At 41.1% G+C, this 21,588-nt stretch overlaps 1 protein-coding gene and 1 long non-coding RNA gene across 3 annotated transcripts in view; one reads left to right on the top strand and one right to left on the bottom strand.

Annotated features, from left to right (window-relative positions):
- Positions 1 to 21,588, bottom strand: part of PTPRB (protein tyrosine phosphatase receptor type B) — a 115,362-nt gene that overhangs the window by 65,367 nt on the left and 28,407 nt on the right. The window contains exons 1-6 of one of the 2 annotated variants that reach the window (XM_039245643.1): positions 20,728 to 20,895; positions 20,058 to 20,331; positions 6,734 to 7,009; positions 5,629 to 5,886; positions 3,202 to 3,465; positions 926 to 1,195 (exon numbers count right to left, since the gene is read on the bottom strand). In XM_039245643.1, coding sequence (XP_039101574.1) covers positions 926 to 1,195; positions 3,202 to 3,465; positions 5,629 to 5,886; positions 6,734 to 7,009; positions 20,058 to 20,331; positions 20,728 to 20,781 — 1,396 coding nt within the window. In that variant the 5' untranslated portion in view covers positions 20,782 to 20,895. Of the gene's footprint in view, positions 1 to 925; positions 1,196 to 3,201; positions 3,466 to 5,628; positions 5,887 to 6,733; positions 7,010 to 20,057; positions 20,332 to 20,727; positions 20,896 to 21,588 lie in introns of those variants that run through there. The other variant, XM_039245642.1, reaches the window with a different exon arrangement.
- Positions 1,178 to 16,451, top strand: LOC120240803. The gene is made up of 3 exons (XR_005530725.1): positions 1,178 to 1,240; positions 1,688 to 1,828; positions 16,383 to 16,451. It is a non-coding gene; the product is annotated as an uncharacterized LOC120240803 (long non-coding RNA).

Raw genomic sequence — 21,588 nt, 5'->3', positions numbered from 1 at the left:
AGGTAAGGAGGTGTTTTGGTCCTCTTCTTTGACATTCTTCTACGAAGAACATTGAATCAGTGTAGTTATTTACTTGTCATCAGGCAAGACTAAGAAAGGGGATATTTGAATTTCACTCCAAGTATAGAATATTGCATGTCATACTTGTTGAGCTTGGAAGGGCAATTCTCTTATTTGAAAGTTGAAGAAACACACTCAGAGGGGTTGTGACTTGCCCAAGGTATCACAGTATAGTGGTGACAGCCAGAATAACAAAACCCATGTCTCCAGATCTTCATTCCCCTCTACCCTAAAATCCAAATATATCCCTCTTCACATTAATAACCTTTCCTTGATACATGAAATTAGTCAACATTAGGTCATGACAAATTAGGTCAAGCAAAAAATTTTTCAACTGTCCTTTTTGTGGGAAGGATTCTCAGATTATTTAGTTCCTATTCTTTTGGTGTTTAAAATGGCTTTCTTCTTATTAAATAAAGCAAGTGATTTTTATTTATTTTTTTCAAAAACATTTTTATAGTTCATTTTTATTTTTGAGACAGAGAGAGACAGAGCATGAGTGGGGGAGGGGCATAGAGAAAGGGAGACACAGAATCTGAAACAGGCTCCAGGGTCTGAGCTGCCAGCACAGAACCTCATATGGGGCTGGAACCCACGAACTGGGAAATCATGACCTGAGTCAGACGCTTAACCGACTGAGCCACCCAGGTGCCCCTGGAAGCGATTTTTAATGTTCTAATTTGACAAAACTAAACATTACCAAACCTAATTCAGTCTTTACAAAGTCTATAATATCTTAAATTCAGGGAACATGGGGGATGGGGGGGAGTGGGAAGGAGGGACAACATTGACAACTATCTGTGTTACTTGAGAGAGGGGCCAAGTTAAGGTTCCAACAGTCATTAACACCTTGGTATTTGCTTACCTGTCCTGCCATGGCAACGCTTAGAATTCTTCAGATTTCCACTCTCAACAGTGACTTCTACCTCATACTGTCTTCCTGGTATGAGCCCGACATCATCTATGACATAGCGTGTTTCCTCCTTTCCCACAGTGACGTTGAGCAGCACCACAGAATCATTGAAGAGCAGGATACGGTACTGCTCCCAGTCTCCAGCAGGGGGCGACCAGCTCACTACTAGGGACCTTGTGGAACCATTGCTGTTTGCCACCAGGTTCCCAACTTGCTCTGGAACTAAAAGGTGAAATGATGTCAAAAAAGAGATTCTAAAAACCAAAAGTAAGGATACTTATTCACTTTTCATGGGCAACAGTAGATAAGAGACCTAATAACACAATTCAAACATTTCTATCCCCTTCTAATGTTTGTGGATTGTAAACGAGTGTTCTTTCCTCATTTTGGAGGCATCTGACACTCAAGAAATGAACGCTAAAATCATCTTAGTAATATATCAGTAATGCAATCTTCTGTAACACTGTTAATTACCTAGGGATATGAGCACTGTGTTTTATTGGCTGCACGCCAGCCCTAGAGACAATATCGATGTTGCTTCTGATGATGTTGACATTGATGGATATGGTTGGTGTCTTTTGGTAGCGACACTGCATGTTGCGGTCATGAAACATTCCTCTCTTTTCCAACGACAAGATTAATCTTCTTGCAATATAGCTCTGGTCTAATTATTCATTTGCTTAAAAACATTCAAGGTCTCTCCATTAATTACAGAATAAAACATTAAGTCCTGCGTGTGGCATTCATTGCTTTCCAAGATCAGACCGCATAACCTCTGACCACTCCCTGCAGCTGCCCTCTCCCGTTTCCCCACTTTCCCAAATGCTGGCCTCGAACTTCATGTTCTGCACACCTGTAAGTATCTTGGGCTCTTCTGCCTTCCTACCTTTGCTTGTATTATTTCTTCATCCTCAAATCCCTTCCCTCTTTTCCCTCTTCCCATTAAAAAAAATTTTTTTAATGTTTTATTTATTTCTGAGAGAGAGAGAGAGACAGAGACAGAGACAGAGACAGCATGAGCAGGGGAGGTTCAGAGAGAGAAGGAGATACAGAATTTGAAGCAGGCTCCAAGCTCTGAGCTGTCAGCACAGAGCCCGACGTGGGGCTGGAACCCACGAACCGTGAGATCATGACCTGAGCCAAAGTCGGTCGCTCAACCGACTGAGCCACACAGGCACCCCTCCCTCTTCCCATTTTTTAAGTCCCATCTAAAGACTATTTCCTTTGAGAAGTCTTTACTGCTCTTCTGAACAAGAATTTTGTTCTCTTGTTCTTCTGACCAGATGGCTCTTGGTTGGAATCTTTAACAGCTCAGAGAATGGACTCTCATATTAAACACTCTGGTTTAAATTCTAACCCCACCATTTACTGGCTAGATGACTATGGACAAGTTATTTCATCCCTCTGAATTATCTGTAAAGTGATAATAATGGAACCTCTTTCATGGTTTTGTTGTGGGAACTTAATGTTTAGTGTAAAGTGTTTAGTTAGTGCCTGATACATGGAAATATCAATGCAATTACTGTTATTAAAATGTACTATTTTTACTTTTTGTGTATTTATTCTATATTTGTCTGATTAAAATGTAACCTCCTTAAAAGCAAGGGTTGAAAAAGTAAATATTTCAGGACTTGCAGGCCACATATGGTTTGTCCCATCTTTGTCTCTCTTTTTCCTTTTTAAAAAAACCTTTTAAATATGTAAAAACCACTCTTAGCTTGGGACTATGCAAGTACAGGTCACAGGCCGTATTTGGCCAAAGGGTGTAGTTGGCTGAACCCTGACATTTTAACAACTTCCGAAACTCATCACACAATAATTTACACATAGGGGGCACTGAATAAATGTTTGGTCACATAAATTAATAAAATAATTTAAGGAAAACATGAGTAAATGCTAACTGGCCCTCACTGTTAGAGTTGATCAGAAATGTTTTATTCATTAGTATCAATGCTAATGCATTTACACTACTTAAGTGGGGTGACATGAAATAGCACAGGGCAGAGCCGGTTACCCACATCACTCAGGAACCATTCCAAACACATTTGCTTAAATAACTCTGCATATGGGGCTCTGGCCCATAGGCACCCTCAGTCATGTAGATCATATTTCCCAAATTGGGAGCTTATTGTGCCCCGATGAATGGATCTAAGACAGATCAGACAATGATTTGGAAAACATCATTCCAAATGGTGTTATTCTGGAATATTCTGGAGCCCTACACTCACCTGTTCTGCCCACTGCCATCTTCTGAGCAGACAATTCACCAGAGACACAGCTGACAGTAACTTGATAAAGTCGTCCAGGAGTTAAGTCTTTGAATTGAGTTTCAGTAACCTGGGGTCTGAGTATTCTGGATTCTTTGATAATCCCTTTGTGAAACAGGGTAATGTTATAGGAATCCACATTTCCAGAAGGTCTTTGCCACTTGACCTTTAGAGAGGTCAAAGTGTCATCATTTGTCACCTTCAGATTTGAGACTTCCATGGGTGCTAAAAAGGAAGAAAAGAGAAGACACTTTAACTCAGGATATTGTACCAGTCTTCTGGTCAAATTTTGACCTGTCTTTTAATCCCTGACAGCCTCACTCCCTGCTCAGAAGAAAACAATTTCGCTAGCAAAAATAATACTGCAAAATCAAAGAAAGGCTGTCTGGCTGTTCGAAAGATCATGAAGATGGGAGTCAGGAGCCTGGATTCTGGCTCAACCTTGGTCATTAGTCAGCTGGGCAACCCTGGACAGCTCTGTGTATCTCACTGAGCCTCAGGATCCTTACAGGCAAATGAGGTCCTGGAATGCTCAAAGAAGTCTGACATCTGCCTAATTTATTCCCATATTAATGTATTTAATAACAACAAGTACACAATCAAAAGATTGGTTAACTCATTGCCCATCCCAAAATTTTGTGTGCTAAAAATATGCTATCTTTCATATGAACTCATGATGAAGTGAAAGCTCAAGAGTTGTGTCATTGTTTCATCAAAGGAAAATGATTACAATTACAAAAGCAAAAACACTTTGGTGAGTACTTTGAGTACTTTTTCTACCTCTTGGGTACGTCATAATTTTGGGCTTCACTAATAACAAAGCAAAAAGGTTTCAGTTTTAAAATGGGCATAGCAGAGTGATTTTGCATAGGCCAGTGATAAGTATAATTTGTTCTTGTTATACATGAATAATTCTTAAGATAATTGCTACTTTTTAAAAAAGATTTCATTTAAAAAATATTTTTAACGCTTATTTATTTTGAGAGAAAGAGATAGAAAGCAAGCAGGGGAGGGGCAAAGAAAGGGAGACAGAGAATCCCAAGCAGGCTGTGCTCCTTGGGCACAGAGCTTGATGCAGGTCATGAACTCATGAACCATGAGATCATGACCTGAGCCAAAATCAAGAGACAGATGCTTAACCAACTGAGCCACCTAGGAGCACCTAAAGATTTTATTTTTAAGCAATCTCTGCATCCAATGTGAGGTTCACACTCACAACCCTGAGATCAAGAGTGCATGCTCCACCAACTGAGCCAGCCAAGGGCCCCAAGATATATGGCACATTTTTGTTGGGAATGTTTATACATCTTTTGAGGTGTGATATGAAGGGTATGGAAATGTACAGGTGCCCTCAAATATCTTTCTCACCAATCTTTTGTAGTTCCAAGAACTCTCTCCATGAGAGTAATTTCTAAGTCACTATATACTTAAAAGTTTCTCTTAAAATTAAATAGTTTACCGAGAGAGGGAACAGCTTACCAAGAGAAGGAATTTATTAGACCCACCAGAAACATTAGAATCCATTATAATGTAAGCTCCAAAGGGCAAAGACTTTGGCCTTTTTAGACACTGCTATATCCATAATGCCTAGCATACAGTTTATACTCGGTAGATAGTGAATGAATGAATTAATAGAATGAAATAATGAATGTGTACATGATTCATTAAGACTTAGCACAGATTAGGGCACCTGGGTGGCTCAGTTGGTTGAGAGTCTGACTTCAACTCAGGTCATGGTCTCACAGTTTGTGAGTTTGAGCCCCACGTCAGGCTCTGTGTTAACAGCTCGGAGCCTGCTGTGAATTCTGTGTCTTCCTCTCTCTCTGCCCTTCCCTGCTCTCATTCTGTCTCTGTCTCTCTCAAAAATAAATAAAACATTAAAAAACCCACTTAGCACAGGTTAGTTTAATTGGCTATGTTAAGCTGTGAGAACAGCTCCTGTAGTATTAGGTCTCAAGATATGTTTTATTGGATACAGAGTTTACGAATGGCTGTTTCACAGGAGCAGGTCTTTGTATAGCACTGAGAAAAGCAATCTTGGCTCATTGTGAGTGGCGTCACAAAGGCAGTGGATGCTAGTTTCAGAGAAGGAAGTAGGAATCCTTACCAAAAAAAAAAAAAAAAATTCAGAATACTAAAAAGACAAGCGAAGACTATATCCGTGGTTAACTTTGCTACTTCAGAATGCTGCCAAGGAGTCATCTAAATTTTAGAAAAAAAAGGGAATCCCTCTTTCTCTGAGTAGAAAAATGGGTACATCTTAAGGGCCTTCTGTAACATATGAATTTCCATTTGTCCCATACTATTCAAATAACTTTATAAGCCTTGGTTATTAAACATTTCCTTGATTTGAGCTTTATTCTTGTTCCGCTAGTTGGTGGAACTTACTTGTCCTGGACAGTGTCCATCTGTAGTTTTGCAGCCCTGCAGCCTCAGTCACAATGGTGAGGTTATAGAGGTGGCCAGGTGTCAGTCCTTGGAAAGTGTAAGAAGTAGCATGTCTGTCCACGACACTGCCATGTACTCGGATCTCTTTATCCATGAGCATCAGCTGGTATCTTTCCACATTCCCAGAGCCATGGGACCAGGAAATCAAGAGAGAATTGGTTTTTGCTGAAATATTGATGTCTTTCACTGGGGATGGCACTGGGGACATAAAATGCGTTGCCAAAGGGTCATTCATAATTTCCTTATAGGTGCCATAGACACATTTAATTCGAAATCACACATTTATGAATGCTTCTCTGTACATCTAATTTGTGCTATAAGTAATGAGAATAGTACTCTTGAAATTTCACTGGAGCCTGGATTAATGCTCTTTTCAAAGTCCACACTAGAGCTACATCATAGTTTACCCACTTAATAGGTATGAAAGTAATTTTTGCCAATGAAGCATGATATGGCATAGCAGCAAAGAGAAAAGAAAGGGAAGAACAATGGAAGATGAAAAACAGAAGGACAGCAAGAAAGCAGGAGAGAAAAGGAGAGGAGAAGGCATGATGAGAAGGACGGTAGTTCACAGAAGGAGGTGGAGTGGGTCGTTGACATCGGGATGCGTGGGGCACGCAAACACTTGTTCCAGGCGTAGAAGTACGTAGGAAACATCATGACTTGATGTTATGAAAAGAATATACAAAGGATGAAAACACTTAAAAATCACGTTTTATTACAAACTGAGAAACCGAGGCAGAAAATGCTGTGGCCTGAGATTTGAGTTAGAAAGGTCACTTGGAAACACCTACTTAGTTTTGGAGAAAATTCCAGTCCCAGAGAAGTTCCAGGACTTGTTCAAAATCAACCAGCGATCTAGCAGCACAGCCACATCTCCTTATTTTCAGTCTAGTCTACCCAACGTACTGCACAGCATTTATCTGTCTGTCTATCTACTTATCTACCTACCTATCTACCTGTCACCTTTGGTCTGGGGGCATTCTTACTTTTATCCCTTCAATTTACTGTATTAAATACTCAGCTAGCTGTAAACGGGTCTTACCTGTTGATCCATTGGTATAAACTGTAAGGGAACGTTTCTCTCCAGAAACAGCTGTGATGGCAATATTGTATTTATTACCAGCAGTGAGGTTAAAAAATGTATGTTCATTCCATGAAGTACTTGCTTGAATTTGGGTCTCCTGTATCTTTTGGTTATTGTCAAACAACTCCACCTCATATTGGGTGACTTTTCCAGAAGAAGGAGTCCACCAAACATGCAAACTGGTTGAAGTAGTCTTCTCTTTATTGACTTCAAACTTAGCAGGAGGTAAAGGATCTGAGAGACAAAAACCCACAAAGAGAACATGGCTTAAAGACTTCTGCAAATGCCCATTAGTTGGCTGTCACACAGATTCACTGTCTGCTGCCCATGAAACAAACTGGCATTTTACTCCACTTTCAAACTTATCATTTCATTTTTAAAAAGAGACCCACTTACCTACTAGTCAGATAAACTCCTTTTTCTAATAAAACTTTTTTGTTAAGAAAATTCTGAGCTTAGAATTCCAAGAAAGGTTATATTCTCTTTGGCTTGCAAGTTGTTTTTTTTTTTAATGTTTATTTTTGAAGGAGAGAGAGATAGCACGAGCAGGGGAGGGGCAGAGAGAGAGGGAGACACAGATTCTGAAGCAGGCTCCAGGCTCTAAGCTGTCAGCACAGAGCCCAATGTGGGGCTCAAACTCACAAACCGTGAGATCATGACCTGAGTCAAAGTCCGACACTTAACTGACTGAGCCCCCAAGGTGCCGCTTGCAAGTTTTGCACTTTCCACACACTTATAAACATCCAGGCTATGCCTGAATAAATACCAAAAATCTTAACAGAAAATAGGTATTAGGAAATAATTTTGAAATTTGTACTCAACTTTTTGTTTTTTTGTTTGTTTGTCTACACAGTTCAAAGTCCGATGCAGGACTCAAACTCAAAAACCATGAGATAATGACCTGAGCTGAAATCAAGAGTCAGATGCTTAACCAACCGAGCCACCCAGGTGCCCCAGAATATTTCTTTTTTAGGTTGTGGATTCTGGAGGTTAAGTATACATAACTTTAGGTTGTTTTTGTTATATTTTTTAAAAAGTTATTTATTTAGAGAAAGAGAGAGAGAGCGCATTTTCAAGCAGGGGAAGGGATCTGAGTTCTTCTTGGCTGAGATCTTGGTAAATCATATTTTACTCATGAAATAACTTCAGATTCTAGAATCTTCTTAGAACAGTATATGTGTTTTCTTGTGACTAACCTTAATAACAAATAGGAACAAGGTGATCTTAGTCTATATCAACAAAGCATTTATGGCCAGACAGCTCAGAAGACGATCTATGGGTCACCTAGAGATACCACACATAAGCTAAATACAGCCTATGATCAGTCTAATGTCTTGTGTGTGTGTGTGTGTGTGTGTGTGTGTGTGTGTGTATTTTATGCTGTGATTTGTAGGAGGACATTGCACTGCAAAAAGCACACAAGCCACCTAACATTTAATAATACAAGACCTAATAAAAATATAAATGTCTGCTGACAACAAAGCCACAGCAGCAGTCACCTAGGGAGCCCAAAGCACCAGTAGTGTGGTTTGCACCCAAGCACAGCAGAGGTTCACCGTAAGAGTGTGGGCTCTGTAGGCTAGTGGCCTGGGCTGAGTCTGGTTCTCCTGTGTGGTGGCAACTGAAGGGTTGCTTTGGGCAATTCCTTAACCTCTCTACGTCTCAGCTGCTTCATCTATGCAATGCTGATAATACTACTATCTTTTTGCCAAGATATTTATGAAGATTAAAAAAATTTTTTTAAGTTTATTTATTTATTTTGAGAGAGAGATAGTGTGAGTGGGGGAGGGGCAGAGAGCGGAAGAGAGAGAATCCCAAGCAGGTTCCTTGCTGTCACACAGAGCCCAACATGGGGCCAAAACCCACAAAACCATGAGATCATGACCTGAGCCAAAACCAAGAGTTGGACGCTTAACCGACTAAGCCACCCAGGTGCCTCTATTTATGAAGATTAACTTGAGTGTTTTATATAGAGCACTTAGAACAGTGTCTGGCATATAGTAAGTATTCAGTGGTAGCTGCTGTTATTATTTCTATAAACAGAAGGAGATCTTGTCATGGAAGCAGGAAAACATAGCGCCAGAAAACATGGGCTTTGGAGTCAGACAGCACTTAGTTCAAGTCCTTGGTTCCCTCGTGTATCAGTCAGAAGACTTTGGACAAGTCATTGAACCCATCTGAGTCTCCACTTTCCCATTTGTCTGGGCAGAATAATAATACCTATATTCTCGGATGTTTTGAGGTGTAGAGATTTTACCTGGCATAGAATGGTCACTCAATATAAACTTACACTTGATCATAAAAAGTTTCCTCTGAATCATTGACAGAATGGAAGCAGAAGTGGAATATAATTTTTTAAAACTAAACTAACAGCTTTATTTGCCTTTTTCATATAAAAAAACTTGATAAAATCTTACCAGTTAATTCCCATGACCTAACTTTCTAACCATTAAGATAAAATAAAAAATTCCCAAGATGATTCTAGTTTATAGGTTCTTGAGAAAAGCAGTAGCTTCCCTCCCCTGACCCCAGCAATATTATTTAAATTTTCTATCATACATAATGGTCTGTAATTAAGGACATCTTAACAAAAAGAATGAGCATAATTTCCCCTCACAGAAAGTTTTCTGCTGTCTGGCAAGAATAAGGCACTTCGCTACCATGAGATTCTAGTAGCCAACGAAACTCAAGAACAACCTTGTCATAGTCCATTGAGATGACACATTTTTGCTGAAGAGGCATTTTAAGGACAAGGATGAGAGGGACAGCTGCTTTCCAGTGATAGCTCAAAAGAGATCGATACTGTCATCTGTCTCCAAGCCAGATAAAGGTTAAAGACGATAATGGTGTGATCAGTATAATCTAAATGATATATAATCTGAAAAATATAAGCTATAGAAAATGAATTTTAAGGTTGCGTGCCTAGAGGGTGAAGTTCAGAAATGCAGGCTTTATCTAATCTCTCTGAGCCAGCAAACAAAACAGTCAATCCTTTGTACATCCGCTAGAACAAAGGAACAATGAGACTGGGAAGTGCCTGGGCTTCGAGAACCTGCACTGGAAACAAACACTTAAAACCCCATTTATACTGCGATAAAGTCCTGTGCTGGCACTAGTCCACTATTGCTCCAGATGCTGCAGAAGTTAAATAGTTTTCAGACTTCTTTTCAATCTAAGCCCGAGAAAAACTCTGCTGTATTAAAAAAAAATTGTTTTTCAATATTTTATTAGAAACGAATTTAGATACTTCCAAAAGGGGTGTCAGTTTCATATATATATATACACACACACACACATATATCCACATATATATGTAGATATATAAATGAATTTCATATATCTACATATATATGAATGCAAGAAAGACATTGTATTCTCTAATGCTAATTGAAAATTTAGTTATATGTTTGTAATCTTTTGATCATGTGACAGATTGTATTTAATCAGAAAACCCTACTTGACTTATGTAATTCATGCCGATGGCTACAGGTACCAGCGTACACATATGTGCATTTATAGTCTTTCTGGTCTTTCCATGTATCACTCTCCTATATACAGTAACAAGTGAAGTTTTATAAGCTACAAGACCTGTCAAAAACCACAGATCGATAATTTAATCTTAATCAATGTATCAAAATTTATCATTAGCTATAAATTTAAGACATCTTTGTTTGTACGTCTTAATTGCAGACAGACCTGCCAAATGTAGAGTTCTGTGATATTCATCTGCTACATTTGAATGAATCTACCAGGATCAGGAAACCCAATAATTTCTAAGTGGGCTTGGTGTCAACCCAGTTTTTCTGTCCTTAGAGGAAAAGATGAAGCTAAACTTCTGAACCAAGATGAATTCTGTGATTCCCTTTTTAAAAAGGGGGACTTAGGAAGAAGGAGAAACTCACATATTAAAAATGCAAGTAACAAGACCTCCCTAAAAATTATTTTGTATGGCCACTACAACATTATCTATTGATACAGGAGTTTCCAGGGTGTTTAGAACTTGGAATGATAATGTTTATTTTGTAAATAAATTCAACCTTATAATAAGAGCACAGGCAATCTCAGGTTTAGTACCAAAAGCTTTTCTTGAAGTCAAGAGAGTATCACAGTGTATCTAGTATCACAGGGTGTCTGTGTAAGATCTGGTAATTTACAATGTGCTTTCTCAGTTGGAGGTGAGGTGTTAAGTGACTCATTTATATCATATAGGCAACAAGTAGTACAGCTGAGGTTCTGGTACAGAACGGGTACACCTGGTTCCAAGTTCCTTCTAGCTGTCCCAGGGTGGGCGATGCCTTGATTGCATATTCAGTAAAATAAAAAAAAAAAAAACAATCAAACCAGACGTCTATGGAAAATAATAGGTAAACTTGCAGAATTTTCATTTGATGGCTTGAATATTGTAGGTGGGATAAAATGAATAAGAACACTAACAACACCTAAATCTAATTCTGTGGCTATGAAAGTTATACTGATTTTTTTTGAAAAGTAATTTTTCTTGATTGCTCCTTTTGTTTCCGTAATCTTACTGCTTTTACCTGGGATCCCATTGCCCTGTGTCTGAACTGCTCCCAGAGTTTCTTGGGTGCCTTCCCTATTTCCTGCCTTTCCTCTACTGTTGCCAAATAACCTCTCTGTATATCTTCCCCATCACCTTCCCCACCCTTGATATAGCACCAAGATTGCTTCAGGAGGTGAAGTCTAAGTTTCTCCATAGGGCCTCAGGGTCTCCTCTGATAGGACATCATTCGCCACGTCTCCACCTTCTCTTTTGCCATCCACTAACTCTAGACCAAGAGATCTATCTTTTTAGTAGTTGCAGGGTCCATTTCTGTATCTTCACAGAATTGGGATACTATTTTAGTTAAAAGCAGGGTGTCCAGGAGCCTGGAAGTTCCACTAATGTAACACTCTCCATAAAATGCAATGAACACCACCTATTCATATAAAATCACTGGGAATTTTCTCATGGAAATCAAGATAAGGTGGGTGCAAAAAGCCACACACCATCCCTTCGTGTGGGCTTTTGAAAATGAGCAGAAGAATAAAATGAAAAAGCAATTGCTCACAATCTGCAGTTCATTACATACACTTATAGAGAGGTAATTCTCTCCCACCTTGTGATCATTGCTGTATGACAGCTGTCAGCTTTCTGACTTATTTTAGGATGATATACAATATTGTGATAACACATCAGAGCGACATGCATTTAATTTATCAACTTTACACACTAGATAAGAAGTTCAAGTAGTAACAACTCCAAGTTTTAACAACCTTTGAAAGGGCAATCAACACAGTGTTTATTTGCATCATCGTTAACAGCAGTGTAGGATGCCGTGTTACTGTGAGGGTCATCATACTTGGCCCTAGGTACGTTAAGTGGTAGACGCTCCTCTGAGAGTCTACAGTCCCCTTGGACACTCAGGACATATGTGGAAAAGGTAAACAAAAGGTGAATTATTAGGGAGGGTGACTTTGATGTCAGACTAGACTTGGGTCCAAATCCCATCACTGTCACTTACAACTTTGACTAGGTAAGTTGTTTAAGCTCATTGATGCTCAGTTTCCTCATCTGTGAAAGAGAACAGCACCTACTTTACAGAGTTGTAGGTGTTCAGGGGTAATGGAAGTAAATGTTAGTGGTGAACTCTCAGTAAATGACAGTCGGTATTTATGTTACTGCTGTTCTTGCTGTGAAGAGTTACACAGGCCAGGGGCACCTGGATGGCTCAGTCAGTTAGGTGTCTGACTCTTGACTTTGGCTCAGGTCATGATCTCATGGTTCATGAGTTTGAGCCCTGCACTAGGCTCTGGGCTGACAGTGAAGAGCCTGTTTATGATTCTCTCTGTCCCTCTCTGCCTCTCTCCTGCTTGCACACACACACTCTCTCAAAATAAATAAATAAACTTAAATTTAAAAATAATAATAATAGGGGCACCTGGGTGGCTCAGCTGGTTAAGCATCTGACTTTGGCTCAGGTCATGATCTCATGGTTTGCAGGTTCGAGGCCCGCATCAGGCTCTGTGCTGACAGCTCAGAGCCTGGAGCCTGCTTTGGATTCTGTGTTTCCCTCTTTCTGTCCCTCTCTGCTCGTGCTGTCTCTCTCTCCCAAAAAATGAATAAATGTTAAAAAATTAAAAAAAAAATAATGAAGAGTAACACAGGCAAGCAACAACACCCAATGTGAAAATGGAGACTGATATCCAAAGGCTAAGGGTCAGAGGTTGGCTTCATGAAGGAAATGAATATGAGCAAGTTTGGAAGGTCAAAGTAGGACTTAGAAATCAGAGAGAAGACAGGTGTTACAGAGGGAGAGAACAGATTAAGCTAAGGCATTCCTAGTGAGCACCAGAGAACCATGTTCGTGCTGACGGCGTGAGGGTGCCCTGACAACCGCTGGAGAGGTAGTACCGCCATCCAGTTGCTATCCCTCAGCAGCCCCACTCCAAGTTTTTGATATTAACAAGTGAGGCTTTCTCAATATTATCTAAAGTGCTATATAAATGCTGCATAAAGAGAAGTCCCTTGGTCTCTCCTTCCAATCAGATTGCTGCCCAGAAGTCTCTCCTAGGTAGAAATTCATGAGCTATCACTTCACGCACACCTCCAAACCCGGACATGTAGCTGCTAAGGAATTATTGTTAATGTTGGACATCTAAATAATATGTGGTTATGTTAGAAATAATTCTTTCAAAAATGCATACTAAAAGATGTATAAATGGAATCAAATGATGACTTGCATTTCATATGGGGTCGGGATGGGGGTGGAGATAAGATGAAATAAGATTGGCGATCAGTTGGTAACTATTGAAGGTAAGTGATGAGTACATGGTAGTTAATTATATAATCCCATTTACTTTTTTACATGTTTCAGTTTTTCCATAAAAAAGGAAGGAAAGCAAAGCCAAAACCAAAAATTACTGGCAATCTATATATAAACCTACCATGTTAACTTTAATTACATATCATATGTTTAGGGACATATATTCATCTTCATTTCTGTACATTCACATACATTGAATGGGCTTGATTTCTTCTACAAAGTCAGAAAGGTGTCAGTATTATCCATTATCCCTCAGGGGTGTTCCAGAAAATTGATGTCTGGAAATGGAAGGTGAAAAAATGTTTCTTTGTTCTTCTCTTATTCTGTCTGAAAAATTAGATATTATGCCTTTCTAGCTAACCTGAGAATGCCATGCCCACCAACAGACCAGTGGAGGGATGAAGTCAGTCTAATGGAAGAAGTTTCCTAAACACTCAAAAGAAGATTAAGTTCAGAGAACTAGTTTGGTTCATTCCATATTTATAACTCAGCTTGACCTTAGAATTCCTGAAATAAAGAGATGGCCAATGGCTGATTGCTAAATATTGAAACCCGTCACCAAAAGTTCCACACACTTGAAAATCAATAGCTGCTTATAATTTCTTCACACTAAAACACATTTAATCATGATTCCATCCTTGCATGGGCTATGCATACACAGATTTAAGGTATTTTGTAATATATTTTCTCTTCTTTAAAAGTTGACTTGAAAAGTTAGTAACAATATCATATGGTAATTTGAAAGAACTGATACCAACTTAAAAATTATATCCTCCTGCAGAGAAGTGGAAAGAATTGGAACTGAGCCAGGAAACCAGAGTTCAAGTTCTGGATCTATTATATACTAGCTGTGTGATCTGTGGTTATTTAATTCTCATCAATATCAACCTCACCTCCAACCTTAAAGTAATAATAGTAAACATACTATGCACTTAGTATGTGACAAAAACTATTCTAGAATTTATGTACAAACCAAATAAAACCTCAAAACGACCCTATGAGGTAGGCATTCTTTTTATTAATATATCCATTTTATAAATTAGGAAAAAGTCCTGGAGAAGTTAGTAACTTGCTTGAGGCAACTTGACTAGGAAGTGATGGAGAAGGCTGCCTTTAAACTGAGGTCTCAACCATTATGCAACCTACGCCTTCACAATACTCCCTAAAAGTAAAATTAAGCAATATATGGTTAGTATAATATATATTTTATACTCTTAAAAAAATTTTTTTAATATTTATTTTTGAGAGAAAGACAGAGCATGAGCAGGGGAGGGGCAGAGAGAGAGAGGGAGACGCAGAATCCAAAGCAGGCTCCAGGCTTCAAGCTGTCAAAGCCTGATGCAGGGCTCAAACTCATGAGCCGTGAGATCATGACCTGAGCCAAAGTTGGACACTTAACCATCTAAGCCACGCAACTGCCTCTAATATATATTTTATACTCTTACCTACTAAATAAAGTTAGTAAAAGTCTTTTACGTGCTATAAAAGCACAAGACAAATATTAGAGTATTATTTTCTTCCTGGGAAAGAAAATAAATATTCTTAGGTATTATAGATTTAGCCATGCATTGGGAGGAATGGTACCAGAATCTTAATGGTGGTGAATAAAAGGAAAGCTATGTCAATAGCTCTTGAACTTCATTGTGCATTGATTCACTGTGATATTTGTTTAAAATCAGATAACTTAAGGGGCGCCTGGGTGGCTTAGTCGGTTAAGAGTCCGACTTTCGCTTAGGTCATGATCTCGCGGTTTGTGGGTTCAGGCCCCGCGTCGGGCTCTGTGTTGACTGCCAGCTCAGAGCCTGGAGCCTCTTTCGGAGGCTGTGACTCCCTCTCTCTCTGACCCTCCCCTGCTCACGCTGTCTCTCTCTCTCTCTCTCTCTCTCCTAGAAATAAATAAAAAAAAACATTAAAAAAAAATCAGATACCCTAAGCTCCACTCCTCCTAACTTCCTTACATGTGGGGTAGAAGCCAATAATAGATGTTTTTATAAGAAGCTCTGCAAAAGATTTTGATGCAAGTAGCTTACGGACATTATTGGTAAGTATTGACTGATGTTTAAAGCTCTGTAAGTGTATGGGCTGAATTGTGTCCCTCCAAAATTCAAGTGTTGAAGCCCCAACCCCGCCAGTACTTCAGAATGTGACTGTATTTGAATATAAGGCCTTTATCGAGGTAATTAAGTTAAAACGAGGTTGTTAGGGTGGGGGTGAATCCAATACAACTGGTGTCCTTAGAGAACATGGACACAGAACGAACATGTGAGGACACAGCAAAAAGGTGGGCACCTGCAAGCCTTAGAGAGTCCTCAGAAACAAAGCTGCTGACACTTGGGGCTGGGACTCTTAGCTTCCAGAATTGTGAGAAAATAGACTTCTGTTATTTAAGGCATTTGGTCTGGTATTTTGTCATAGAGTCCCTAGTAACCTAATACAGTAAGCAACATTTTGAAGTGAAAATAAATAGCTGATATGGTGGTTTGGTAGTTAAATCTCCTGAAGCATTTTTTATTATTAAACACTCACATTAAAAGAGCTAATATTGGGGCGCCTGTGTGGCTCAGTTGGTTAAGTGGCCGACTTTGGCTCAGGTCATGATCTTGCGGGTTGGTGAGTTCGAGCCCCACGTGGAGCTCTGTGCTGACAGCTGAGTCTGGAGCCTGCTTCAGGTTCTGTGTCTCCCTCTGTCTCTGCCCTTCCCCTGCTCATGCTCTGTCTCTCAAAAATAAATAAACATAAAAAAAAATTAAAAGAGCTAATTTTTTTTTTACTCTTTGTTCTAGGCTGATTACTGAGTAGCTGAAACTAACAAGAAGGCATGTGCTAGTAAGATATTCTTCCTATAAGTAAAGTTCTACTACCAGACTACTTCCCTGGGCTCTACAACTTTCCTATAACCCAATATGTCATATTATTTAGTATATATACATTCTCCCACTGAAATATTCATTCATATCTATCTATCTATCTATCTATCTATCTATCTATCTATCTATGGATCCACTCATTCAACTATCCATTCGTTCATCCGTCTATCCATCCATTTAATCAATATTTATTGAATACAATATGCTGGTTGCCATTTTAGATATTGAAAAACTACTTCTTATTTCTGGGAAGATAAAAGCCCCAAACAATTCTAAATGAAAACTCGAAAGTTTCATTTAAACAAACTCAAGTGCCCTTCGGATGCATTTAAGTACAGAAAGAAATGAGGTGGTCCAGGGGGATTCCAGTAAATTGGTATCCAAAAGGAAAGAAACTACAACTTGGCTTGGAGGGTTCTAAGAAGACTGGTTCAACTTTGTCAAATCTTCCAGTATTTTAAGGGAAGCCATAAATCTGGTATTTTTGTGAATTTGCCATTTTTAGTGCTGGTGAAATAATCTGGATTTTTCAAAAACATTACATGAGCCAAATGAAACAAATTCATTATTTAGACACTTAGACACCCCTAGCAGCTACTAGTTTGCAGCTCTCTGCTGAGGCTCCGAGGACACAGTGTTACAAAAGTGTTGGAGTTCTTCCATATCTGTTGCCTTCATTATTTGATTTCCAGTGAATTCACAACTAAACAATTTGGCTTTCAACTTCTTATGGCTGTTGCACCAACCATTTAATGACTAAAGAAACCCAAGAACTGCCTAATGTCTTTGCTATGATTATGAAAGTGTGGCATCCACGAGGCAGGGCAAGGTCTTCATCAGGAAAAGAAGTGATGAAACTCTGTTCCCACCTTCATCATGACCTTCTCCCACGTCTGCACAAAACTTCAAGGGCTGGGACCACGTTTTGTCCATCACCCTTATAAGTGCACCAGTCACTATGTGGCATAATTCCCTGCAGGATCCACACTTGATAAATGTTGCTGAATCCACGGAGTTTCTTCAACTCTGACTTAAAATCTGCAGTGAAAACTGATTGTTGCTGACATAGTTCCCATTTAGTTAAAACTTTTTTATCTTTAAGGTCCTGTCTACATGACAATAAATTAGCTATTTTAGGCACCTTCTCGAGAAAAACCATCAGACAAATCACACTTGGAAGGATACAGAGATCATCTAAGCAACTGTTGTATCTCTAGTCAAATCATGTCTTGCTCTCATTCTATTTTATACTAGACTGACGAGACAGGCAAAATGGAATAAGGAAAGACCAACACATTTTGAGTAACTTTTTTTGACTGAAGTTCTATTGCCTTCACATTATACTACTAGTTGGTCCTACTTTACTAATGGTAAAATACAATTTGTAGAGTTCATCTCTATAGTCTAGCAATTTAGAGAGCTACTAGTACTTTCTCTCAACTAAATGAAAAATCCACATGTACCCTTAAAATACAGAAAGCACCAATGACAAAAAACAAATAACAAGCAACTAAAAAAAAATCCTTCCTGAAATATTTTGAAAATATCTGAAGTGAAAAATGTTAATGTAAGTAAAGTGATTTTTAAAGTGTGGAATCCTAAGCCTTCTACCATCATACAAATAAGTATGGGGGCAAATATTACATAAACATCACCTGCAAATTTCATTCTTCACATTTATCATGGAGCTCATAAAATTTGTAGTGAGAGTATATTTGTGATACTGTAAAAAGTAACTCCTTAAGAAAAATGATGAAAGCCTGAATGCCAATGAAGTTTTTTTTTTTTAACTCAACACAGTCAATAAAATGGAAATATTTCTTACATTTCGCAAATGTATTTGGACTTGGAGCACCTACATGCATAATTACACTTGGAGCGCATTCTAACTCTTAACACCCACAGTGAGTCTTTTTCCTTTTTTTTTTTTTAAATTTTTTTTTAATGTTTTATTTATTTCTAGGAGAGAGAGAGACAGGGTGAGCAGGGGAGGGTCAGAGAGAGAGGGAGTCACAGACTGAAACAGACTCCAGGCTCTGAGCTGGCAGTCAGCACAGAGCCCGACGCGGGGCTCGAACCCACGAACCGCGAGATCATGACCTAAGTGAAAGTCGGTCGCTTAACCGACTAAGCCACCCAGGCGCCCCATCTTTTTCCTTTTTTAAAAAAATCGTTCTGCCCCACTCAACAGACTCCTTAGCAAATGCAGTGTACACATCTGGAAGCTCTGTCATAAATGTCACAGTGTTCGCAGTCTGAATGTTCACAAAACCATCCTCACAAACTGAGCAACCAACTGGGTTTCTATGACTAAAAACCCAGTCCATTAACGTCTGTAAAATGATCTAATTATGTGGTTGATTTCAGTCTTTCTTTGATTCCAGATAAAAACATAACCAAATTTTCCATTTATGTTCCTGCGAATCTCGGAAATTATCTAGACATTTCATCTGAAGCAAGCCAAGTGATATAACTGGGTATTCTTAATTTTTCTGCGAAAAAATAAGAGAGTTGATATTTGACTGACTTATTACACGAATCCACCTACATTTCCTGACCCGGCTGTAGCCGCCCTGAGAACTGAAAGTTCTCACACGTTTTGAAAGAACTGTAGCTTAGGAAGTAACCTTTGTTCAGGTTGAACGTGAACTAATAGTAAGGATAACACATTTCTAAAATTTGACTTTCAGAAGTTTCCTGTAAAATTTGACCTTCCTGGATAAAAGTTTAAAGTTTCACTATTGCCACAAGCGAAGGTACTGTTAAAAGAAAGACTGACGACAACCAGATTTTTAGAGAATTTAGAGCACGTTTACCGGGTAGCTGAGAGGAATAAGGAGGTACGTGCGGGACAGCCCCCTACCCAAGTGATTGGCACTTGGTAAGAACTTGGACCTGAACAACCAAGTCTGACACTCTTATTTTACAGACAAGAAAACTAAGGCAGGAGAGATGAATTCTCCTTACCATGTACTCTTTGCGGGGGTCACCAAAACTATAAGGAAAAGAAGTGACTTGAAGTTCAGAGTGGCCGAAGGACCTTCTCTGATACTATGCTGTTTCAGTTATTCAAGTTATACAAATTAATTTCCATGCCCTCATTTGAAGGGATTTTTCTAATTCTCCTCTATGAGTGGCTCTATTCTATTCCTGAAGGTTTTATGTCCTGGTCCCAAAAATAAAACTAAGTTGAGGGAAGGCATATCCCTAACCATTGCACTTCCATTATTTATTCTAAAAACATTTTACTTAGAATTATTCCAGGGCTGGACGACTTAACGTGATGGGAGCTCAAACCACATCATTTTAACAAATTTAACAAATTCCCCCCCACAGCCCACAACCCCTGTCTGCTGTGCTCCCCTTCAAAGGGCCGGTCCGCTGTCTTCAGCACTAAGGAAACCTCTCAAAGTCAACCAAGCTGCTTCTGACCAGATCTGAGGAAACTGGCAATCTCGGTCAATATTGATCTTCACAGGTATTTTTACCTTTGCTTTTTGTATGCCTGGAACTCAAATGAAACCCCAGCCTGAAAAGGCAGGGCTCAGCCTAGAGTGGCCTGGCCGCCCAACTGCACCTGTCACCCCTTACCTGTTTGCAAGACCACAGTTCTCTCTTCTCTGTCCAGAGACACAATCCTGAAGTTATAGATGGTTCCCGCTTGTAAATCCTTGAGGTAGCATCCATAGGTGGTGTTGTCTATTCGCGTGGGGTGGCACGATGCGACCCCTGGCATGTCACTGCTGTAGATGAGGCTGAAGTTACACGGTGACCCCAGAGTTCTCCACTGGAGAGACACGGCCCGGCTGGAGACCTTGGACTCTGTGAGGGTGACGTTACATCTCACTGGCTCCCCCAGTCCAGTCTGCAAAGGAACCGGAGGCAGGTGAAGCCCACAGTCTAGACTGCGCAGGGACTTGTCCCCAGCCAGGTCCCCAAGCCGCCTCCTCAGCCCTCAGCCCATCCCTTTGCTCTCCAGCCAGAGAAAAGGCCCGTGGGAAAGGTGGGTGGCAACTTTCTCCCCAGCTGCTCTTTCTCGGGAGCAGCTGGAGAAGGAAGGGGACTTCTGTGCCTTGGAGGTAGTATGAGCTGTCAGTCCGGCTAGGGGCTCAGAAGAGGACCGTTCTTCCCCAGGGAGAGGAAGCCATCCTGCCATCTCCCTCTGCAAAACACAACCCAGGCGACTGCACAGCGGACTGGGACTCCGGTCGTCGGCGGGGAGGGGGGCGCGTCCGCCCGCGACCCCCCTCGGGCCACTCACCTGTAGCAGGCTCAGCGCGGTCCACACGGCCAGCCCGACTCCATGGCTCAGCATCGCGCTCGGCGGTGACCACCCGGACTCGGCCGAGGGGCTGGGGGCGCGGCACGGGCCCCGACGGCCGGCGCGGGGGGGCGGGGGGCCACCTGTTGCGAGCGCTCAGCGCGCCCCGCGGGCGCAGCGCGCTTGCCTCCCGGCCGGCGACGCGCGGGGGCCGCCGCCGCTGCCGCTGCCGCTGCTGCCGCCCCGGGAGCGCTGCGGACGCGAGGGGCGGCGGGGGCACGCGGCGCGCCGCCCTTCCCACGCTGCCATGCTGACCCGCGCTGCCTCGCCCCGGCCCCGGCCGCGGACTTCCGCAATCAAAAGGCAATTTCCTCGTCTCCCGGCAAAGGAACAATGCGCCGGCGAGGGAGGGAGCCCCGAGGAGCCAACGCCCGAGGCTGCCGGCCCCCCCCCCACCCCCACCCCGAGGCGGGCCGCTGCCCTGCGCCGCCGCCGCCGTGGCCCGGGGGTCCCGTCCGGGCCCCTCGCGCTCTGCCTCCTCCTCCTCTCCCTCGACTTTCACTTTTTTCCCACACAGTGGTCCTCCTCCCTGCCGTCGGAGCCGCGATCCCTACTCGCTCCCTCTCACTTTCCAGCTCCCCCTCCGCCCCTTTCCTCCCCCCACAGCCAGCGCCTCCCCCTCCCTATCTTCCTTCCTATCTTCCTCATCTGCTTTCTCCAGGGCCGCTTTTCCCAGGATTAAACTTGACCACAGCACATTTCCCTAGGTCGCCTCAGTCCTTCCTGAAGTCTTTTATTAGAGTACTTTTGCCTTTCTCACCTCAAAGCACTCACTTGTCCCAATGCACACTCCCCCCTCCC

Source organism: Hyaena hyaena, unplaced genomic scaffold (genome assembly GCF_003009895.1).
Source record: "Hyaena hyaena isolate Hyena2069 unplaced genomic scaffold, ASM300989v1 scaffold_262, whole genome shotgun sequence".
NCBI classification, from domain to species: domain Eukaryota; kingdom Metazoa; phylum Chordata; class Mammalia; order Carnivora; family Hyaenidae; genus Hyaena; species Hyaena hyaena.
Note: the sequence above shows the minus strand (reverse complement) of the source record. Positions and strands in the feature narration are given on the sequence as shown.